Consider the following 21,926-nt stretch of genomic DNA (forward strand, 5'->3'; position numbering starts at 1 on the left):
ATGCCCGTTAACATATTTACATTTTTGCTTAGGAGTCTGGTGGGGGGATCAAGGGAATTAAGGGCACTTGTCATTGAAATGCAGAGGAAATCTTGCATGAAATTACCGTTAGTTCCCTATTGTTGGAGAGGTTTCCAGCCATCCACGCCACACCATCAAGCAGTTTGGTTGCATCTTGTTCAGTGAAGTGTAGAGGCAGGAGTTGCACAACTGAACTTAAAATAGGAAACCATTATGCTGACTTGATGACGGTGTTCATCTGAGGCTGTGTTCTAAATGAGGCTAAAAATTCAAGAGAGAGTTAGTCCTGACTTGATCTCTTAATGAAACTGGAGATGTTGACTGTCCTCCCATTCATAACTCAATAATGGATAAATACTCAAATATTTTCTTTAAGGTCAGTTTTCTTCTCTTGCCTCACTCACCCCCACCCTGTAGCAAAGTTGTGTGGGGTGGGTATGTGAAGTGTGTTGTGTACATCTGCAAATAGAGAGGAATAAGTACTTTTTGAAGAGACAGTGCAGTTTTTTGAAATGTATATCTTGCAGTCATTCTAAAAGGGTGCCTTGAAGCAGTTCCTTTCTCTTGATGTAGACATGTGGACCTTCCTTAAAAGACAGTTTTCACAGTGGAGATATCAACAGCAAGCAATAATAGATGAAATGGATATGAAATGAAACTGAGGACATAATTTAGATCTAGGTACTTGGCCCACTTAAAGAAGCCACTTAAAAACTCAAAGGGAATTTCTAATCTCAACACTTGGGTAGTGTTTACATTGCAGAATTCTGTTTGTCATGAGTTCATTAACACACAGTATGATAACCGATATAGCACAGAGTACGTGGTGTTGCCTTTGGCTGCCTCAGGAGTTGATCTAGTCAAGCACCGTCATGCAAAGACACAGCTGGGTTTTGGGGGAGTGGGTTTCCTGTCCTGTGGCCTACTACCACTGCCTATATTAATTGGCTTCCAGGTGTAACTGGACTACAATGCCATCATTCCCGACTATCAGACAAGCAAGTATGCTTGTATAGCTAGCAATTGATGTGTAGCAGTTACGTTCTCAAATTACACTGGGGACAAATGACTCCTATACTTTTTGTGATAGCCCTTCTTTTGGGAATGCTATGGGTGGATGGTGATTTGGTTAAATTTGGGAGAAGCAAGGGGTGGAAGAACTGTCCTCCCAATAAATTGATCACTGCCAGATATGCTATTTCTGAGGCCAGGTGCACCTGTACTGTAATGCTGTACCTTAGACTCACCAGACAATACAGCTCACATTGGTCCTTTTTAAATGCTTCAGTTGTGCAGCTGTGTAAGAGGTCAGTCCTTATGTGGCTTGGGCAGACTGGCTGTGCTGGGTGAGCACATCTGAGCCCCAAAAGCTCTGAATGTTTGTGCATACTTTTCATGGGATAGTTGCCTCACTTACAGGACAGCAAGAGTGTGCAACATTAGCACAAAAGTTCCTTCGCAGAAACCCAACCTGAGCTGAAGGGGGTGCAATTAATTTTGCAAATTTTAATAACATGTAACTAACAATCTGCATGTGGTTTTCATGAGCCAGGCAAATACCCAGTCAGTCAGTGGATGTATTGTACTTATTTTACAATGCTTGTATTTTAAAGTAGTTACTCTCAAGACAAGTTTGAGTCATCTTTTGAAAAACCTTTTGATACATTTTCAGTTACTGCGTAGCTAGCCTCTTTAAACTGTCCCCCTCAATTGTAAGCCCCACAAATATGGGAGTTCCATCAGAAGGGGGAAAATTGGTTACTAACTGGCACTTCCTTGCATGCTCCTTGGGATAGGATAAATGTTATATACTGGGGCTAGGAATGGGGCAGAAATTCAATTCACTTTTTATTTAAAGGCGAACTGAAACATCCTCTGAAATGTGCACTTCCCTGAATTTTGCAATGCAATTGTCTGGCCATGTAATATGTACAGAATGCATATGCTGGGGTAAAGTATGCATAGAAATGCATATATTAGTGAAAATCATAGAATCATAGAATAGTAGAGTTGGAAGGGGCCTATAACGCCATCAAGTCCAATCCCCTGTTCAATTCAGGGATCCAAATCAAAGCATTCCCGACAGATGGCTGTCCAGCTGCCTCTTGAATGCCTCCAGTGTCGGAGAGCCCACTACCTCTCTAGGTAATTGGTTCCATTGCCATACAGCTCTAACAGTTAGGATGTTTTTCCTGATGTCCAGTCAAAATCTGGCTTCCTGCAACTTGAGCCCATTATTCCATGTCCTGCACTGTGAGACAATCAAGGAGAGATCCCGGCCGTCCTCTGTGTGACAACCTTTCATGTACTTGAAGAGTGCTATCATATCTCCCTTCAGTCTTGTCTTCTCCAGGCTAAACATGCCCAGTTCTTTCAGTCTCTCTTTGTTTCCAGTCCCCTGATCATCCTTGTTGCCCTCCTCTGAACCCGTTCCAGTTTGTCTGCATCCTTCTTGAAGTGCGGAGACCAGAACTGAACGCAGTATTCAAGATGAGGCCTAACCAGTACTGAATAGAGGAGAACTAATACTTCATGTGATTTGGAAACTACACTTCTGTTAATGCAGCCTAATATAGCATTTGTCTTTTTTGCAGCCACAATGCACTGTTGGCTCATATTCAGCTTGTGATCAACGACAATTCCAAGATCCTTCTCAGATGTCGTATTGCTGAGCCAAGTATCTCCCATCTTACAACTGTGCATTTGGTTTCTTTTTCCTAAGTGTAAAACTTTGCATTTATCCCTGTTGAATTTCATTCTGTTGTTTTCAGCCCAATACTCCAGCCTATCAAGGTCCTTTTGAATTTTGTTTCTGTCTTCCATGGTATTAGCTGTGCCCCCCCAATTTTGTATCATCTGCAAATTTGATAAGCATGCTCTGTACCTCCTCATCCAAGTTGTTAATAAAAATGTTGAAGAGCACTGGGCCCAGGACCGAGCCCTGTGGCACCCGAATCGTTACTTTTGCCCGGTTTGAGAAGGAACCATTGATAAGCACTCTTTGAGTACGATTCTGGAGCCAACTGTGCATCCACCTGATAGTTGTTCCATCCAGCCCACATTTAGCTAGCTTGCTAATCAGAATATCATGGCGCACTTTGTCAAAAGCTTTGCTGAAGTCAAGATATATTATGTCCACAGCATTCCCACAGTCTACAATGGAGGTTACCTGATCAAAAAACAAGATAAGATTAGTTTGGCAGGATTTGTTCTTCATAAATCCATGTTGGTTCCTAGTAATCACTGCGTTGTTTTCAAGGTGCTTACAGATTGACTGCTTTATTATCTGCTCCAGAGTTTTTCCAGGGATTGATGTTAGGCTGACTGGTCTGTAGTTCCCTGGTTCCTCCTTTTTGCCCTTTTTGAAGATAGGGACAACATTAGCTCTCCTCCAGTCATCTGACACTTCACCGGTCCTCCATGATTTCGTAAAGACAATAGAGAGCGGTTCTGAGAGTTCTTCAGTCAGTTCCTTCAATACTGTAGGATACAGTTTATTGGGCCCTGCCGATTTGAACTCGTTCACAGTGATTAGGTATTCCTTGACCGTTTGTCTATCAATTTCAAGTTCCAATCCTGTCCCTTCTACTTCATGTTTCCCAGGAGGGTCATAGACCCTTTGTTGGGAGAAGACTGAGCCAAAGTAGGAATTGAGGACTTCTGCCTTTTCTTTGTCATCTGGTATCATTTTGCCTTCCTCATTGAGTAGCTGTGCCACCATTTCTTTTCTCTGTCTTTTACTATGGACATACCTGAAGAAAGCTTTTTTGTTGCTTTTAGCATCCCTTGCTAACCTCAGCTCATTCTCAGCTTTAGCCTTCCTGACACCATCCCGGCAATTCCGTGATACCTGCCTGTACTCTTCCTTTGTGGCCTGGCCTTCTTTCCACTTCCTGTATGTGTCCTTTTTTGTTTTCAGGTCAGTTCTAAGCTTTTTGTGAAGCCACATTTTCAATTGTATAGAAAAATGCATTATAGTGCATATAGGAAAAATGCACTAAAATGCTGATGAATTTTCAGGAGGACTTTTTAAAAATAAAATAAAATTGTAAGCTGATGTGGAAATGTGGGGAACTGAACTTAGTATTGGAAAAATGAGAAACTGAGAGAAACCAAAAATGTTAAATTTGCCCATCCTTAATTTGGGCATGACTTGGAATCGTAAGAGCTTTAAAATATACCATTGCATTATTCACCATGTCTCCAAAAGCTCCACCACCGCCACTGGTAGTCATATTATTATTATTATTATTATTATTATTTATTGGATATCTAGACCGCCCGACTAGCAAAAGCTCTCTGGGCGGTGAACAACTGAAAATGCAAATACATCTCATAAAAATTACATGATAATACTACAAAACATATAAATACAAAGATCAAAATGCATAATAATTTTCTGTATAAAATTTAAGTTAAAAACGCCATAGAGAAGAGGCAGGTCTTAAGCTGGCTCCGAAAAGACAACAGTGTCGGCGCCATACGCACCTCATCGGGGAGACTGTTCCAGAGTTCGGGGGCCACCACTGAGAAGGCCCTAGTTCTCATCACCACCCTCCGAGCCTCTCTATGAGTCGGGACTCGGAGGAGGGCCTTCGATGTAGAGCGCAGTGTACGGGCAGGTTTGTATCGGGAGAGGCGTTCCGACAGGTATTGTGGTCCCGCGCCGTATAGGGCTTTATAGGTCAAAACCAACACTTTGAATCTGGCCCGGAAGCATATTGGCAGCCAATGCAAGCGAGCCAGAACAGGTGTTATGTGTTCCGACCGCTTGGTCCTCGTTATTAATCTGGCCGCCGCATTTTGGACCAGCTGTAGCTTCCGAACGGTCTTCAAAGGCAGCCCAACATAGAGCGCATTGCAGTAGTCTAATCGCGAGGTTACCAGAGCATGTACTACTGATGTGAGATCCTCTCTGCTCAGGTAGGGATGTAGCTGGGCCACCAACCGAAGTTGGTAGAACGCATTCCGTGCCACCAAGGCTACTTGAGCCTCAAGTGACAGGGAAGGATCTAACAAAACTCCCAGACTACGAACCCGCTCTTTTAGGGGGAGTGTAACCCCATCCAGAACAGGGTGACTATCCAACACCTGGTCAGAGAAACCATCCATGAGCAGCATCTCAGTCTTGTCTGGATTGAGCCTCAGTTTGTTAGCTCCCATCCAGTCCATTATCGCGGCCAGGCAACGGTTCAGCACATCAACAGCCTCACCTGAAGAAGATGAAAAGGAGAAGTAGAGCTGCGTGTCATCAGCATACTGATGACAACGCACCCCAAAACTCCTGATGACCGCACCCAACGGCTTCATGTAGATGTTAAAAAGCATGGGAGACAGAACCGACCCCTGCGGGACTCCATATTGGAGAACCCACGGTGTCGAGCAATGTTCCCCAAGCACTACCTTCTGGAGACGGCCCGCCAAGTAGGAGCGGAACCACTGCCAAACAGTGCCTCCAACTCCCAACTCCGCGAGCCTCTCCAGAAGGATACCATGGTCGATGGTATCGAAAGCCGCTGAGAGATCAAGGAGAATCAGCAGAGGTACACTCCCTCTGTCTTTCTCCCGACATAGGTCATCATACAGGGCGACCAAGGCTGTCTCAGTGCCGAAACCGGGCCTGAAACCCGATTGAAATGGATCTAGATAATCAGTTTCATTCAAAAGCGCCTGGAGTTGGCCAGCAACCACTCGTTCCAAGATCTTGCCCAGGAATGGAACATTTGCTACCGGTCTGTAGCTGTTGAAATTTTCTGGGTCCAAGGAAGGTTTTTTCAGGAGTGGTCTTACTGCCGCCTCCTTCAGACAGCCAGGGACCACTCCCTCTCGTAAAGAGGCGTTTATCACTTCCCTGGCCCAGACAGCTGTTCCATCCCTGCTGGCTTTTATATAGTTAGTTCATATATGTGAAAATGGAGACAGGAGTTGCTCCATAGCGATTGGTGTCCTCCACAACTTTGGCCACCTCATTGCTCACCCCTCATTCCAGATCATTTATGAATAGTTTCAATAGCACTTTTTCCACTATCATACTCCTTGGCTTTCAGCATGTCCATTAATTGCAAGTGAGTGGTAGACTGGTTGTGATGGTCCCTTGGGGAAAAGCAGTGGCTGAAAAGCATGGTATAACTTAGCTGCACAATTCCTGGACCGATCTTCCATTCAAAACCAGTTCTGTGGCTAAGCCCTGGTTCAAATCAAGCTATGCCTAAAAGATCCTACCTCTGGAGTGAGGAAACATATCCTCAGAATGTACAGAAACGAACACCCTCTTTTGGTGAAAGGTTATCAACTCCTTGCCAATAAGGCCTGGTAGCTTCTCCAGATGTTTTGGGATACAACTTCCATCAGACCCAGCCAGGCTGAGGTTGATGGGGAGTTGTAACCCAAAACAGCAGGAGGGTGTCAGGTTGATGAAGGCTGCTATAGAGAATCCTACACCAAGTTGTATGGGACTAAAGGAGGCTGATTCGTATAGAAAACCCACAAGATCTCTCATGAGAAGTCTAGGAAGCTAGGATTTTATGCTGCCACATACTCTTGCTTGTGCCCGTAATAGTTGTTGAGGATGTTTCCTTCCCTGTGGCTGGACCGTCAGGGGCTGCAAGCCTTGAATCAAGAGTTCCATGGCTTGGGCTGTGGCTATTGTTGATCAGAAGAGGAATCTACAGGCCATTCCATCTGGGAGTTTGCCACAGCATCCCATGATCCTCCTGGCCTGGAAAGTCAAGTGATGCTGAAGGGTCAGTCAGGTGTGACCGTGGGAAATAAAAGGACTCACAGACCTATTGCCTTATCTCTGTCTGGGTGAGCCACCTGCTCTTCCTGCCTCCCACTCTATCATCTCGCAGCCTGCCTATATCTGAAGTGCCCGACTACCGTCAGCCTCAGTTGACACAGAGAAACCATAAGGCAATGGAGGAACTAGAAGGATGTTGAAAACAAAACCCCATCCATACATGTAGGGGATAATTACACAACATTCTAATGCATACTAAGGCCTGGTTCCCACACACATGTACATCGGAGGTTGCCAACCTTTTGGGAGTAATGGGCACATACAGAATTTTGAGAAAGTGTCGTGGGTGCCAGTCACAAAATGGCTGCTGTGGGGGGCATGGCATATCACATAATGGATGCCATAGGGCAGCCTTTCCCAACTAGTGGGGCACCAGATGTTGTTGGACCACAACTCCCATCAGCCTTAGCCAGCATTGCCAATCGTCAGGAAGGATGGGAATTATGGTCCAACAACATCTGGTGGCCCACTAGTTGGGAAAGGCTGCCACAGGGGAATGGCATAACAGAAAATGGCTGCTATGGGAGTGTGGCATAACACACCAAAAAAATCATATAGATGTGCCAGGAGGTGGGCCAGTTTCCTGTATTATATCCCTATTATTTTGCTGGGTGATTTTCATTACTGAGACCTTTCACGAGCACCATAAGAGGTACTGGCAGGCACATTGGCACCCATGGGCAACCCCTGAATTGTCCATAACTTGATTTCCTTACACTAAACAGTTGAATGTGTGACCTGATGCCCCTGAAATGTGAAGCATTGCCTCTGAGGTGATGGGAGGAGACATTACAATTCTGTCTGTGGCAGTCCAGGTATTTACGCATGAATTTGGGATTGAGTGGCCATGGAGTGATGAACACCCATATCTGAACCAGCTCCAAGCAATGTGAACAAACACACAGCAAACTACAGGGGCATCCTAAGGCTGCTGAACTAACTGATCTTCTCTTATTATAATGCAGGCAGTTGCCATAATTTATATGCTGTACAGAACTTTAGGTTGTATACCTGTCAAGAGCAAGGTAGAAAAAAAACCCAGATAGTTAAGAAAACTGTGTCTCATCAAGGGAACATTCAGCAGGGCCTTTATCAACTCAGGTTGCCTTAGCCAAACAAGTGATAGTTGAAGCCTGTAATAATTCTTTCCTATCTCTTGTCATGTTTGATTCCAAATGCACTGCTATATTTGTGGATGTTTGCTTTTTTAAAAAAGCAGAGCTAGCCTTGACTCTTGAAAGTCATTTTTAACCATACCCTTTATATTTAAAGTTCAAGGTTTTATACTACCCAAAAGGGCACAATGCAGGCTTCACCTTCTCTCTGGCTTTGAGGAGTGCATGAATAGCGGCTATGAAGAGAAAAGAGATGAGAAAAGCTAGAATACCTGGATGTTATCCAGGTTCAGTGTAAGTAGGTAGTACAGAAGGCAGTTTGGGGCAAAATGATCCCAACTTCTCATATATTTTGAGGAGTCTAAACTCTGATTAACCAGCAAAGATAACCTGGGTCCAGGTGAACAGCTCAATGAAAACTTGACTCAGTGTGCAGCAGCAGTAAAAAAAAAAAGGCATTTCTTGATTATTAGGAAAGGGACTGAAAATAAAACTGATGGTATCCCAAATGCCTTTCATTGTTTTACTAGGCTTGTTGTGTTACTGGCTCAGAGAGTGTCTTTTAGGTTGCTGCTTGCATAGTTTTATATTCTTAATGATACTTTCCATACTTTGTCCTGCCTGAACGTGCTGAAGTCACACATGAACGCAGAAGTGTGTTTAGTAGATTTAATGGAAAGTTTCAATTCAGAACGCTTCACGAATCAGCTTACAGGTTACGAAGGATTTAGCTTCATTAAAAACTAGGCATGACTACACTGCACTAATAAAGATGTTCTCGCAGCAACTAGACATGCAGGGTCAGTTCTAAAGGGCGGCCAGGTGGGGCACTGGCCCAATGGTCCGTGGAGCTACAGAGGCCCCTCCGCTCCCCTTCCGTGATCCGCGGAACCAGCCGTGGATCGCAGGATAGGAGCTTCCAAGCCGCCCGCCATCCCCCGCTTCACCTACCTTTCTCTCCACTGTTTTTTGCAGTTGTGCACACTGCGCACGCAGGGTTGCCATCAATCAAGATGGCGGCCGAGGTTTCCCTAAGGGGCTGAAGCCTCTGGTGCCATCTTGGTTGATGGCATGCATGAGTGCATTGCTGCCATCAACCAAGATGGCGGCAGAGGCTTCAGCCCCTTAGGGAAACCTCGGCCGCCATCTTGATTGATGGCAACCCTGTGCGCTCAGTGTGCACAGCAGCAAAAAACAGCAGAGAGAAAGGTAGGTGTCGTGGGGCGATGGCAGGCGGCTCGGAAGCTCCTGTCCCACGATCCATGGCTGGTTCCATGGATCGTGGAAGGGGAGTGGAGGGGCCCAGGCAGGCTGATGCCCAAGGACCCCAGCATGCCTAGGGCTGGCCCTGTAGGCATGCCTCCTTACCGACCTTAAGTAAGGATGGGCGGACACCCTACTTGCATGGACCGAGTATCACTGTGGAAACCTCAAGCACAGATGAGTGCTCCTTCTCAGAGGACAGTGAGAGCCCATTGAGATATCCGGCACCACCTCCTATGAGTCCAGGGTGAGGGCAGATGGACTGCCTCAGTGAGATCCTCCCCAATAGGAGGGGGGGCTGCAAAGTGGTGATGATGGAGCAGGCAAAGGAATTGGGTGGGAGGTCAGCAGAGAAACACCTTCCTGACTGGGATGGGCGTCCTCACTGATACCTGAATCTATAGGGGCGGAGCTGTCACTGGCTACAGTGCAGGAGTTTGCAGACTCCTGCATGCCTGAAGACACGTCACTGGTCTCTCCTTCCCATTCAAAGTATGACCCCTCCTCTTTGTTCTTGCTGCCCCATGCCTGTTTCATGGGGCTCATGACATACTTTATGCTTTTGATTTTGTATTTAAGCTGTCTTGGGAGGGCTTTGTCCCTGAAAGGTGACATAGAAATATTGGGAAATAAGTAAAAAAAATGATTAAATGTCAGCTATATCTATAATGCAGGCACATTTGAAAAATTGTTTATGCTTCTGCCCATCCCACCTCACAAAGGACATCATAGAGCTCAAAATGGTGCAGAAAAGGGAAATCAGTGTGATGAAAAAGGCTGGAGCACCTGCTGTGGGAGGAAAGACTAACATGTTTAAAATGTTTGAAATATTATTTTGGGAAGCAGACATGATGGGACGTTTATAAAATTAATCACCGAGTGGAGAGTTTTTCCTCCCTTCTTCATCATAATGGAACTTGACTATATATTCTGTTCCATTTGGAGCAGGTTTGTGGTTTTTTTAATTGTAATGGTTCTAGCTGTTCATAAAACTGTATATTCTGTCGTAACCTCTCCTGGGATCTTATGGTGAAGGGCAGGTAAGAAATCTTATAAAATAAATAAATAAATAAATAAATAAATAAATAAATAAATAATGAAATCTCTCTCTCTCTCTCTCTCTCTCTCTCACACACACACACACACACACACACCCCTCTTACAGAAAGCTCTGCCTCTAGACCAATGTTCTTCAGATGTTGTTGTATGGCAATTCCCATCATCCCCAGACAGTGTGATCAATGGTCAGGGATGATAGGAGTTGTAGTTTATCAACATCTGGGAACACGGAGATAGAGGTCACATCCACAACATACATTTAAAGCACTCTTATTCCACTTTCACAGCCATAGATTCCCCCAAAGAATCCTGGGAACTGTTTGTTAAGGGTGCTGAGGGTTATTAGGAGACCCCTCACAGAGCTCCAATTCCTAGCACCCTTAACAAACTACAGTTCCCAGGATTCTCCATGACTGTAATGTGGTATAAGAGTGCTTTAAATGTATGGTTTGGGTGTGACTGTGGTGATGTTTAATGGCTTTAAAGGGTGATGAGACAATTCATGAAGGATAAATCTACCAAGTGCTCTAGGCATAGCAGTATGCCTCTGAGTACCAGTTGTTGGGGTGGGATGGAGGAACAACAAAGGAAAGCTGTTGCTTTCATGTGGGTTTCCTGGAAACACCTGCCTGCCCATGGTTGGAAAAAGGATGTTAGACTCGGTGGACTCTCGGTTCTGATCCAAAAAGTGCTTATTATGGCTTTAGAGCTGGTTCTTCTCTACCAGCTGGTTATTTTAGGCCACTTAGGCAGGAAACACTCTCTGATTGTGACTTGAAGTGCCCCGATTGGAAACTGCAAAAGCTGACTGTGCATGTTGTCTCTGCCAAACAATCTGCCTTATGCCAACTTTGGTTATTGTTGTCCTGCAGATGTCTTTTCATCTACTCCACTTGCTGAAGCACTGGGCTAGATTTAGCTGCTGGCAAGCTGCTACTTTTGCCCTCCAGGCTGCTTGTCAAGCCAGCTTTTCTTCTGCTATGTCCAATCAATCCTAGCCAAAGGTGCGGCTTTTGTTCTCTGTCAGAAAGCGAGGTTTTTTGTTTGTTTGTTTTTAAAAGAGAGATTCTTGTCACTTTTACCAAACTGCCTTTTTCATGTACAGCATGTTTCCATGGAAAGATGCCCTCCTGGGCTGAACATTTTCCCATAAATCCCTACCTCTTTTCTTCTGCCTTTCAATCCAACTGACAAGCTTGATATCATTATTATCGGTAACCAGAGGCCAGCAGGCCAAGTTTGGAAGATCAAAGGCAAATCTCCCCACAGCTGAGATCCAGCCAAGACTTAGACTACATTGGATTTACTGTAAATTGCACTTAGTTTCTATTGGGATTCAAGTTTATAAAAGAAAATGTCTTCTGTCTGATGCCAGTTTTGGCTCCCTCTTTTTATTGTGAGACCAAAATGATAAGTTGCACCCCAGCAAATTTTATCTCTCTTTTAATTACTCCTCTTCCAGAAATAAACCCATTTGAAAGGAAAGTTCAGTGCTCAGCACCCAGTGAATCTTAGAACTATCTTTTGAAAAACACTACTTTATTTTAAGATTTTTCAATTACAAAAGAGCTGTACATTAACAAACATTTCATTAACATTACATTAAACACTGATTTCAAACATGATCACTGATTTTCCTTTATGTTCTCTTTTCAGAGTCACCAGAGGTAAAATTCATTAAAAATATATTGTACAATAGATTAAAAAACCACAATATATATAGGATGGAGTTTATCAGGACTTTTGCACATTGCCTTATTAGAGTCAACACTAACCAGAAATGGGAACCATTTTCCCAAGCTATCATTCTTGAACTATATTGCAAGGACAAAATGCTAAATTCAATCTCATTTCTAAAAGACAATAAATAGTGGAGAACTGGACGAATCAAGGTCTTATGACAGGATCTGTTGTTTATGACAATGTGGGCCAAAATAAGTCTCCAAGGTGCCTCTTCATTTTCTCATTCTTGGTTCACCATTTTTTTAATGCTTACCCATGATCCAACCATGAGCTGAATCTTCCATAAGAGTGAGATCCTTGGGGATTTTATCCATTTGGAAAATCTGCAAAGTGTCATCTTGTGGAACCCCCTGAAAACAGCAGGTACCAGTATTTCTCTTTTCAGCTGCCTTCTTCAGGTGACCAGAGAAGAGAAAGGGGGTGTAATGAGGAAATGAACTGTGTTATCTTCTACTGGCATTAGCAGAAAGACAGTTCAGAAGAAAATATACATTGATGTGCCAGTTCTGCTGTATTTATCTGCACACACTTATTTGCCTATCATGTTTGTAATTCATCTTTTGTCCAACAAGTGGACAAAAATGTTGCACATGAGGTTATCCCATTTTATCCTCCCAGTAACCCCATGACTCTCCCAGGACATGCACTGATTTTCACACCTGTGGGGAATTGAATCTATGGATTGCCAAGAACCCAGAAGGAAGTTCAGAAATTGCAGCATGCAAGGGGAGGAATAAGGGGGAGAGGGAATGTGTGAGCCTTAGGCTTGCTGCACCTGTATAGGTAATGCTAAACCAGGATGTGGCACTAAGTTTGAATGCTAATATTCCCAAGAAAAGCCGTTGTTGCCTTCTTCTGATACTTCTGCCAAAGCTGTGAAGTTCCTGACTAGGGGGAAAAAAGAAATAGAGCCCTATTTCCCCTCCCTAACCTTCTCTCCCTCATTCAGTGGAATGGCTGAACAGGTTGTCAACTTTTAGGAAATAATAATACTATCCTCTCTTACAGCCTCCGTGGCGCAGAGTGGTAAGTGGCGGTAATGCAGCCGAAGCTCTGCTCACGGCCAGAGTTCAATTCCAATGAAAGGAGGAAGTCAAATCTCCAGGAAAAGGGGTCGAGATCCACTCAGCCTTCCATCCATCCGTGGTCGGTAAAATGAGTGCTGGGGGGTAAAGAAAGGCCAGGGACGGAACTGGCAATCCCACCCCGTATATATGGTCTGCCTAGTAAACGTCGCAAGACGTCACCCTAAGAGTTGGAAACGGCTCGCACTGCAAGTGCAGGGACACCTTTACCTTTTTTACCTCTTACAGAGTTGTAAAGGTTAAAGGGATCATAGAATAGTAGAGTTGGAAGAGGCCTATAAGGCCATCAAGTCCAACCACCTGCTCAATGCAGAATGTGAATGTGAAGGGCTTTGAGCCCTTAAAAAACATTTGATGTAAATTAAGAGCAGCTCTGCTGGAACAGACCAAAGGTCCACCTAATCTAGCATCCAGTTTCCCACAGTGGCCAATCAGATGCATCTTGGAAGCTTGCAAGCAAGGGCATGAAAGAACATAAGAACATAAGAAGAGCCTGCTGGATCAGGCCAGTGGCCCATCTAGTCCAGCATCCTGTTCTCACAGTGGCCAACCAGGTGCCCGGGGGAAGCCCGCAAGTAGGACCCGAGTGCAAGAACACTCTCCCCTCCTGAGGCTTTGCGCACACACAATGCATATGTGTAGGCTCCCCTTTACATATGGCATGCCAAAATGAACAGACATCAGGGCAAGGGATGATGAAGTATTAAGCATGGGACCAAGAGTCATGCTCCCATTCCTCCATGCTGAGCCTACAAAATGGAGGCGCAGGTATGAAAGAGGCTGTGGTGTCCTCTATGGCTCAGTCCATTCGCACTACATCTCCCTCGAGAAGTGGCCCCATCGTCTCAGCTGTACAGAGAAAGAACGTAGGAGCCAACAGGACCTCTAAAGCTTCCCAAGGGTTATTTGCACAAGCACAAGCACAAGGAGAAAACAATGTGCAAGCTGTGTGGTCCTGCTGGCTTATCTTTTACTTCTACACATCTGAGGCCATGCTCTATGCAGCTGATTTTAGCAGGTCCCTGTTCATGCACACTCAATTATAAGCAGTTTCTTTGCCTTGCAGTTTATTGAGGTCTTGGACAAGCTGCATTGGGCTTACTTTTCAGTCCACATAATCTTTCTAGTCCTTTTTTTTGGGGGGGTGACACATTATATCAGCTAACACGTGCTCCCAAATGCCAAAAGTACATGAATGCACTAGGACTAAGGGTGGGCAGCTGTGTGAGAGAACTGGCAGATGAGAGAGGTGTTCAGTCCCTCCCCACATCACTCCCTACCTCCATCTCTATTATTTCCAGACTCAAAACTCATCTAAGGAAAAACGTGAAAATAGCTAAAAGGAGAGGATTTGCAGAGAAAAACTGATTGGGACCCTACGTCTGCCTCATAATATGTAGCTCTGCCTTTAGTCTCTAATTCCTACCATCTCGTTTTCACACCTCACTGTCATCCGTCCCTTTCATAAGAACATAAGAAGAGCCTGCTGGATCAGGCCAGTGGCCCATCTAGTCCAGCATCCTGTTCTCACAGTGGCCAACCAGGTGCCTGGGGGAAGCCTGCAAGCAGGACCCGAGTGCAAGAACACACTCCCCTCCTGAGGCTTCCGGCAACTGGTTTTCAGAAGCATGCTGCCTCTGACTAGGGTGGCAGAGCACAGCCATCACGGCTAGTAGCCATTGATAGCCCTGTCCTCCATGAATTGATCTAATCTTCTTTTAAAGCCATCCAAGCTGGTGGCCATTACTGCATCTTGTGGGAGCAAATTCCATAGTTTAACTATGCACTGAGTAAAGAAGTACTTCCTTTTGTCTGTCCTGAATCTTCCAACATTCAGCTTCTTTGAATGTCCACGAGTTCTAGTATTATGAGAGAGGAAGAAGAACTTTTCTCTATCCACTTTCTCAATGCCATGCATAATTTTATACACTTCTATCATGTCTCCTCTGACCCACCTTTTCTCTAAACTAAAAAGCCCCAAATGCTGCAACCTTTCCTCGTAAGGGAGTCGCTCCATCCCCTTGATCATTCTGGTTGCCCTCTTTTGAACCTTTTCCAACTCTATAATATCCTTTTTGAGATGAGGCGACCAGAACTGTACACAGTATTCCAAATGCGGCCGCACCATAGATTTATACAACGGCATTATGATATCGGCTGTTTTATTTTCAATACCTTTCCTAATTATCGCTAGCATGGAATTTGCCTTTTTCACAGCTGCTGCACACTGGGTCAACATTTTCATCGTGCTGTCCACTACAACCCCGAGGTCTCTCTCCTGGTCGGTCACCGCCAGTTCAGACCCCATGAGCGTATATGTGAAATTCAGATTTTTTGCTCCAATATGCATAATTTTACACTTGTTTATATTGAATTGCATTTGCCATTTTTCCGCCCATTCACTCAGTTTGGAGAGGTCTTTTTGGAGCTCTTCGCAATCCCTTTTTGTTTTAACAACCCTGAACAATTTCGTGTCGTCAGCAAACTTGGCCACTTCACTGCTCACTCCTAATTCTAGGTCATTAATGAACAAGTTGACAAGTACAGGTCCCAATACCGATCCTTGAGGGACTCCACTTTCTACAGCCCTCCATTGGGAGAACTGTCCGTTTATTCCTACTCTCTGCTTTCTGCTTCTTAACCAATTCCTTATCCACAAGAGGACCTCTCCTCTTATTCCATGACTGCTAAGCTTCCTCAGAAGCCTTTGGTGAGGTACCTTGTCAAACGCTTTTTGAAAGTCTAAGTACACTATGTCCACTGGATCACCTCTATATGCTTGTTGACACTCTCAAAGAATTCTAATAGGTTACTGAGACAGGACTTTCCCTTGCAGAAGCCATGCTGGCTCTGCTTCAGCAAGGCTTGTTCTTCTATGTGCTTAGTTAATCTAGCTTTAATAATACTTTCTACCAGTTTTCCAGGGACAGAAGTTAAGCTAACTGGCCTGTAATTTCCGGGATCCCCTCTGGATCCCTTTTTGAAGATTGGCGTTACATTTGCCACTTTCCAGTCCTCAGGCACGGAGGAGGACCCGAGGGACAAGTTACATATTTTAGTTAGCAGATCAGCAATTTCACATTTGAGTTCTTTGAGAACTCTCGGGTGGATGCCATCCGGGCCCGGTGATTTGTCAGTTTTTATATTGTCCATTAAGCTTAGAACTTCCTCTCTCGTTACCACTATTTGTCTCAGTTCCTCAGAATCCCTTCCTGCAAATGTTAGTTCAGGTTCAGGGATCTGCTCTATATCTTCCACTGTGAAGACAGATGCAAAGAATTCATTTAGCTTCTCTGCAATCTCCTTATCGTTCTTTAGTACACCTTTGACTCCCTTATCATCCAAGGGTCCAATTGTCTCCCTAGATGGTCTCCTGCTTTGAATGTATTTATAGAATTTTTTGTTGTTGGTTTTTATGTTCTTAGCAATGTGCTCCTCAAATTCTTTTTTAGCATCCCTTATTGTCTTCTTGCATTTCTTTTGCCAGAGTTTGTGTTCTTTTTTATTTTCTTCATTCGGACAAGACTTCCATTTTCTGAAGGAAGACTTTTTGCCTCTAAGACCTCTAAGTAATAGCCCTCTCATGTTCTTTGTCCAGAGCTAACTTCTTTTGAAAATGATCATCCTCTACATAGTACTTGGAAATGTTCAAAGTTCTTCAGATATTGTAAATGGGAGTAGGCTGAGGAAGAGAGTGTGTGTGAGTGAGTGAGTGGCTTACCTATGGCCACCTACTGAATGCATGGCAGAAGCAAGATTTGAATTTGGGATTTCCTGATTTGATAGGTCTGAATCTCAGGCACTACACTACACCAGCTTTATGACAACAACAACAATAATAATAAAATTGTATTATTAGTTGAAAAATAAAAATGATTTGGATTCTTAGTCTTTACTGACTGCTCCCTTGGAATCAGTTGAGTGGAAAAGTGAACACAACCTGTGGTATGCGTTTAAAAAGGACCCAGCTTTTTTAAATTCAGTGTTGATATACTACAGATTGCAAATTTTGAGTTGTGTTCTCTTTGAAAAACAGTGGGATGAGGGCCCATAGCTCAGTAACAGGGCACATGTTTGGCATACAGAAGATTCAGTCTTTGGCATCTCCAATTTAAAAGGTCACTTAGAAGGTGATGGGAAAGATGTCTCTGTGCCTGAGTGTTTAGATGGCCACTGCCGGTAAGAGTAGACTACCTAGAGTGCTTCCAGACTGTCAGTATTTTGCGAGAGGAACTCAAGCACATACCAGAACGTTCGGTTTCTACAATGAAAGTGCATTAAAGTGATCCATTGCCCTAATGCAACAAATCTGCTTTAAAAAAAAAAAGTTTTTTTTTTTGCAGTTTAGAAAGTGATGGGGAGATGCATTGAAAAGTGTGGGATGAATGAATGATTAATTGGAAGACGTTTAAACACCCCTTAAACAAACCAGGATGAATGCTTATTGTCATATAACCACCCTATAAGCAAATAAGATCAAATGCATGTTAAAGACCTGACATAGTCTAACTACCATGCACGTTTTGTGCAAGCAAATCAGGATGAATGCTCAAGAAACAGGACATCAGGAGGAGTCCCTAGATGGACCAGTGGTCTGACCCAGCATAATGCAGGTTCATGTGATGTAATTTAAACATGACTATAGCGAATGCTCTTAAAATGTAGTGCTTTTGAAGAGGACTGTAGCTCAGTGATAGAGCATGTGTTTTGCATGCAGAAAGTCCCAGGCACAAGTCCCTGCATCTCTAGCTGAAATATTTGTTAGCAAGATCCCTGCTAGAGAGGTCCTGTGAGTCAGAATAGTGGCCTAGATGGAGAAATAGTCAGACCTGCTTTAAGGAAATTTCCTATGAGAGATCTTCCATATGCAGAAAAGCTGAAAGTAATCCAGAATGAAGAACTGAAATACCACTGAGCAAAGTGAAGTGTCAGAATCTAGGTATGTCAAAAATAGTTATCATTTGCCTGCCAAAACCCAGAAGACATAACACATAGATGTTCAGTGCTACAAGACCTAGAGAACATTGCAGGATGGGATTAAGAGAATGACAGCAATTGGAACAGAAAATAATCTTTAAGGCCATAGGCAGTAGCTCCTCTGTTGAGCCAATGCAGACCTCCTCCTTACAGCCTGTTTTAGATATATATAAAAGATATCTCTCTTGTGTGCTCTCTCTTGTAGTGTCTCTCCCTTTTTCTTAATGCTAGACATCTGTCTCAAAGTTCCTTGCTGTCTGGAAAAGCCATCACAGAACAGGAGCCCTCAAGTTATACCAGGCGGTCAAATAAATTCTGGTGATAGAGATCAAATATATTCTGCAGATATGTTACTGAAGTCAGCTGGATGGGATGCTTTTTCAGCTGAGACCTCTTTCTTTTCTGCTGGGAAAGAAAAGTATTCCTGGAAGAAGAGAGAGGAGGTAATGGAGTTCAGAGTGATAATTCTGCTGACTCTTGTAGAATAAAAATAACTTAAAGAGAGGTCATGTGCTGCAGGCAGCCTTTCCCAACCTTCAGGTCCCCAGATGTTGCTGGACTACAACTCCCATCAGCCCCAGCCAGCATGGCCAATGGTCAGGAATTAGGGGACTGTAGTAGAACAACATCTGGGGACCCAAAGGTTGGGCAAGGCTGTGTAGTGATTAGTGTTGGACTAGGACCTAGGTTCAAAAATCCCCACGTAGACATGAAGTTCACTGAGTGATCTTGGGATAACATCTTTCTTTCTTTCTTTCTTTCTTTCTTTCTTTCTTTCTTTCTTCCTTCCTTCCTTCCTTCCTTCCTTCCTTCCTTCCTTCTTTCTTTCTTTCTTTCTTTCTTTCTTTCTTTCTTTCTTTCTTTCTTTCTTTCTTTCTTTCTTTCTTTCTTTCTTTCTTTCTTTCTTTGCCTAACCTACTTTGCAGGGTGGTTGTGAGAGTAAAATATTAGGATATGGCAGGGTATGATACCCTGGGCTCTGCACAGCAGGGATGGATAGACTGTGGCCCTCCAGATGTTGTTGGACTCCAGCTCTCACCATCTTTATTGGCCATACCAACTGGGGCTGATGACAGCTGGCGTCCAACAGCATCTGGGGGCCTTGTCTCTGGTTTAGAGGAAGTGCAGGATATCAGTGCAATCAATATTCTTGTCAGTTGTTGTTATTTTCCTTTATCTTCCTCCCAAAGAAGCCCATGGCAGCGAACAGCCCCTTTAATGTCAACAAAAAGAAAAGCATTCTAAAAACAATTTGTCCCCTTCAGCCAGCAAATGCCTGGGTAAGCAGGAATGTTTTCAACTTCCTCCTGAAAGTTAATAGTGATGGAGACAGATTCACCTAATTGGGGAGGGCATTCCACCAATGGGAAGCTACCACTGAAAAGGATCTGCCACAGGTCAACGCCAACTGGGCAGCCCCTAGTGGTGGTACCACCATGGCCTCAACTGCCAATCGTAGGGTCCAAGATGATTGATACTGAAGAAGGTGCTCTTTTTGGATCCTAAGCCATTCTGGGCTTTATCTTCTAGTCCTAACACCTTGAAGTGGGACTGGCGACACATGGTCCTGGTGACCATATTGTTTACTTTCATGATTGCAGGGATGTTTCTGAATTTTTAATAGAGCCTTAAGCTATCATCAGTAGCTTGAGCAACGAACGTTTTAATTGATTAACCTGTGTGAGTCAATTTCATCAGGGGTGGATCATTTTAATTGGGAAGTTGAGAAGGAAGGGCACATCTGTGTGTTGGTGTTTTTTGTTTTGTTTGTAAAAGGCTTATTTGGGTTCCAGTGTGTTACTTTTAGTATATAATGGGATTGGTAGGAAAGAAAGAACATTAATCCTTTTCTTCTGAGTGAGCAGTAACTTTCAATTTCACAAACAAAAACAAAAGCCACCCTGCTCTTCCACTGGCATCTCAGCGGGGCGCCTAGACTGAGGTTCAGTTAGCACTTATGTTTGTTTTAAATTAATCAACTGGTTAAGATAAATAAAAAAGTAATCCTACACATTTCCTTTGGGGGGGGATTTGCTGGTGGAACGATCAAATCATCTGCTGTTGTGCTGCAGCCATGGTAGGAAGTGGAACACAGGAAGTTGCCTTATACTGAATCAGACCATTAGTCCATCTAGCTCAGGAGGGCAGCAGCTCTTTCTCTCCTCCCATGGACTTCAACAAGGAGGGAATTAATTACATCAGCCCTGGTGCCAGCGTAGTGTTCTGCTGATTCTGTAGGTGTGTTGGGGGGAATGAGGGGGGCTTCAGATCTGGCTGGTCCACACATGCCTGGTTCTCCTGACCTTAGCCACTGCTAGAACATCTATGCCGGCGGAGCATTCCCAGTTGTATTGGGGAGCCTAATGGCAGCAGAGGGCCCCTTTCCAGCTACTGTGCAGCATCCATGCCACTTCCTAAGGCCCTTCAGGCAGCTTCATGGGGAGAGCAGGACTGCAGCCTAAACCAAAAATTCCTGCGCTTGTTTGATATCCCTGCTTTAAGTAGGTTTAGCTTAGTTTTCAGCTTCTGACCCAAGAAAAGCATTTAATGAGAAATGGGTGCACAAAGATGGTGAATATTTCTTCCAGAGTACTTCTAATTTTCGTCTGTTTAAAATAAATGAGCAAGAAAGCCATGGGTTATAAAGAAGTCTCTTTTGATCTGAAATTGGAAGCAAGGTAGGGAAATGCAAGTAGGTTATCCAAGGTGGATAAAGCACAAAAGAAAATTCTGCTGGCATACACAGCAAGAAACGTATCAGAGGAGTCATACTTGCTTGAATTCTTGTCATCTGTCCAGTCACCCAAAGTTAAATCCAGCTCTTGCATCTTCTTGTGCTTTCAGTAACTGTGGTCTTCCTTATCACTGCATTGTTGCCATAGTAAAAGCTGTATACCAGGGAAGAGAAATCTGGTGCTTCCAGACGTTGCTGGACTACAACTCTCACCTCCCAGAGCTTTGGCCATGCTGGCATATATACGTGCCCCAGCTCTAAGAATGGTAGTGGAGGAATAGTACATGATCTCTTCCTCGCATGTGCACAATATTTTGCTTTGCACGCCTGCACAGTGCACACACCATTGTTGGGAAAGTAACAATAATGTTGGGGCTGTCTTGCCCTCATGATGGTTCCATTAAATAGTATGCCCTAGGTCACATGCAAGGTTCTTTCTAGTCTTTGGAAGCCTGATGGCTAAAGCGTTCACAATAGGTCCAGTAATATTCCCACAGTTAGTTCTTCATTGTGAAGGCTTGATAGGCAGCCTGTTACAAGCCAGTTCAGAGATTCTTCCCCTTGCAGCAACCATAACAAATAATGCAAATGCAAGGGTGCCTGTGGAGATGGAAGGGTTGGATGGGGTTGGTGGATCATGGTGGGTCTGCAAACATTGATGGAAACACTGATGCACTCATTCTCTTTGGTTCCTTCTCTGTTTCAGTTTGACCCTGAAAGCACCGGCTACATAAGCACTGAGAAATTTCGAAACCTCCTTCAAAGACATGGCTCTGAGCTAGATCCACATAAACTGGAAGTGCTTTTGGCCTTGGCAGACAACAATTCTGATGGGAAAATCTGCTACCAAGATTTCGTCAACTTGGTAAGCGATTCTGTTCGGATTGCAGGTCTGGTTTCTCCAGCCCCCAACTCTGCCATTCTAATTTTCTGCTCTCTGCTTACCTTTGCATTGGGCATCTCTCACCTGGAAGGCACATGTCAAGGAGTGGGGAGGGGTGTTTGACCTGAAAAGCTTTCTATCTCCAAAGTAAATCTAGTCATGACAGCTTTATACTACCTCCAGAATCAGAAGGAACATGCATCTGAATACCAGTCACTGTGGAAACAACAGTGGGCTGTTGTGCTGA

The 21,926-nt window shown here is 44.0% G+C and overlaps 1 protein-coding gene across 6 annotated transcripts in view; it reads left to right on the plus strand.

Moving 5' to 3' along the window:
* Nucleotides 1–21,926, plus strand: part of RHBDL3 (rhomboid like 3) — a 196,510-nt gene that overhangs the window by 89,726 nt on the left and 84,858 nt on the right. For 3 of the 6 annotated variants that reach the window (XM_061615375.1, XM_061615377.1, XM_061615379.1), the window contains one exon: nucleotides 21,503–21,661. The exons of the other annotated variants lie outside the window; for them this stretch is intronic. In XM_061615375.1, the coding sequence (XP_061471359.1) occupies nucleotides 21,503–21,661 (159 nt within the window). The remainder of the gene's footprint in view (nucleotides 1–21,502; nucleotides 21,662–21,926) is intronic. 6 annotated transcript variants of the gene reach the window in all.

The sequence above is a fragment of the Rhineura floridana genome, chromosome 3, assembly GCF_030035675.1.
Source record: "Rhineura floridana isolate rRhiFlo1 chromosome 3, rRhiFlo1.hap2, whole genome shotgun sequence".
Classification (NCBI taxonomy): Eukaryota; Metazoa; Chordata; class Lepidosauria; order Squamata; family Rhineuridae; genus Rhineura; species Rhineura floridana.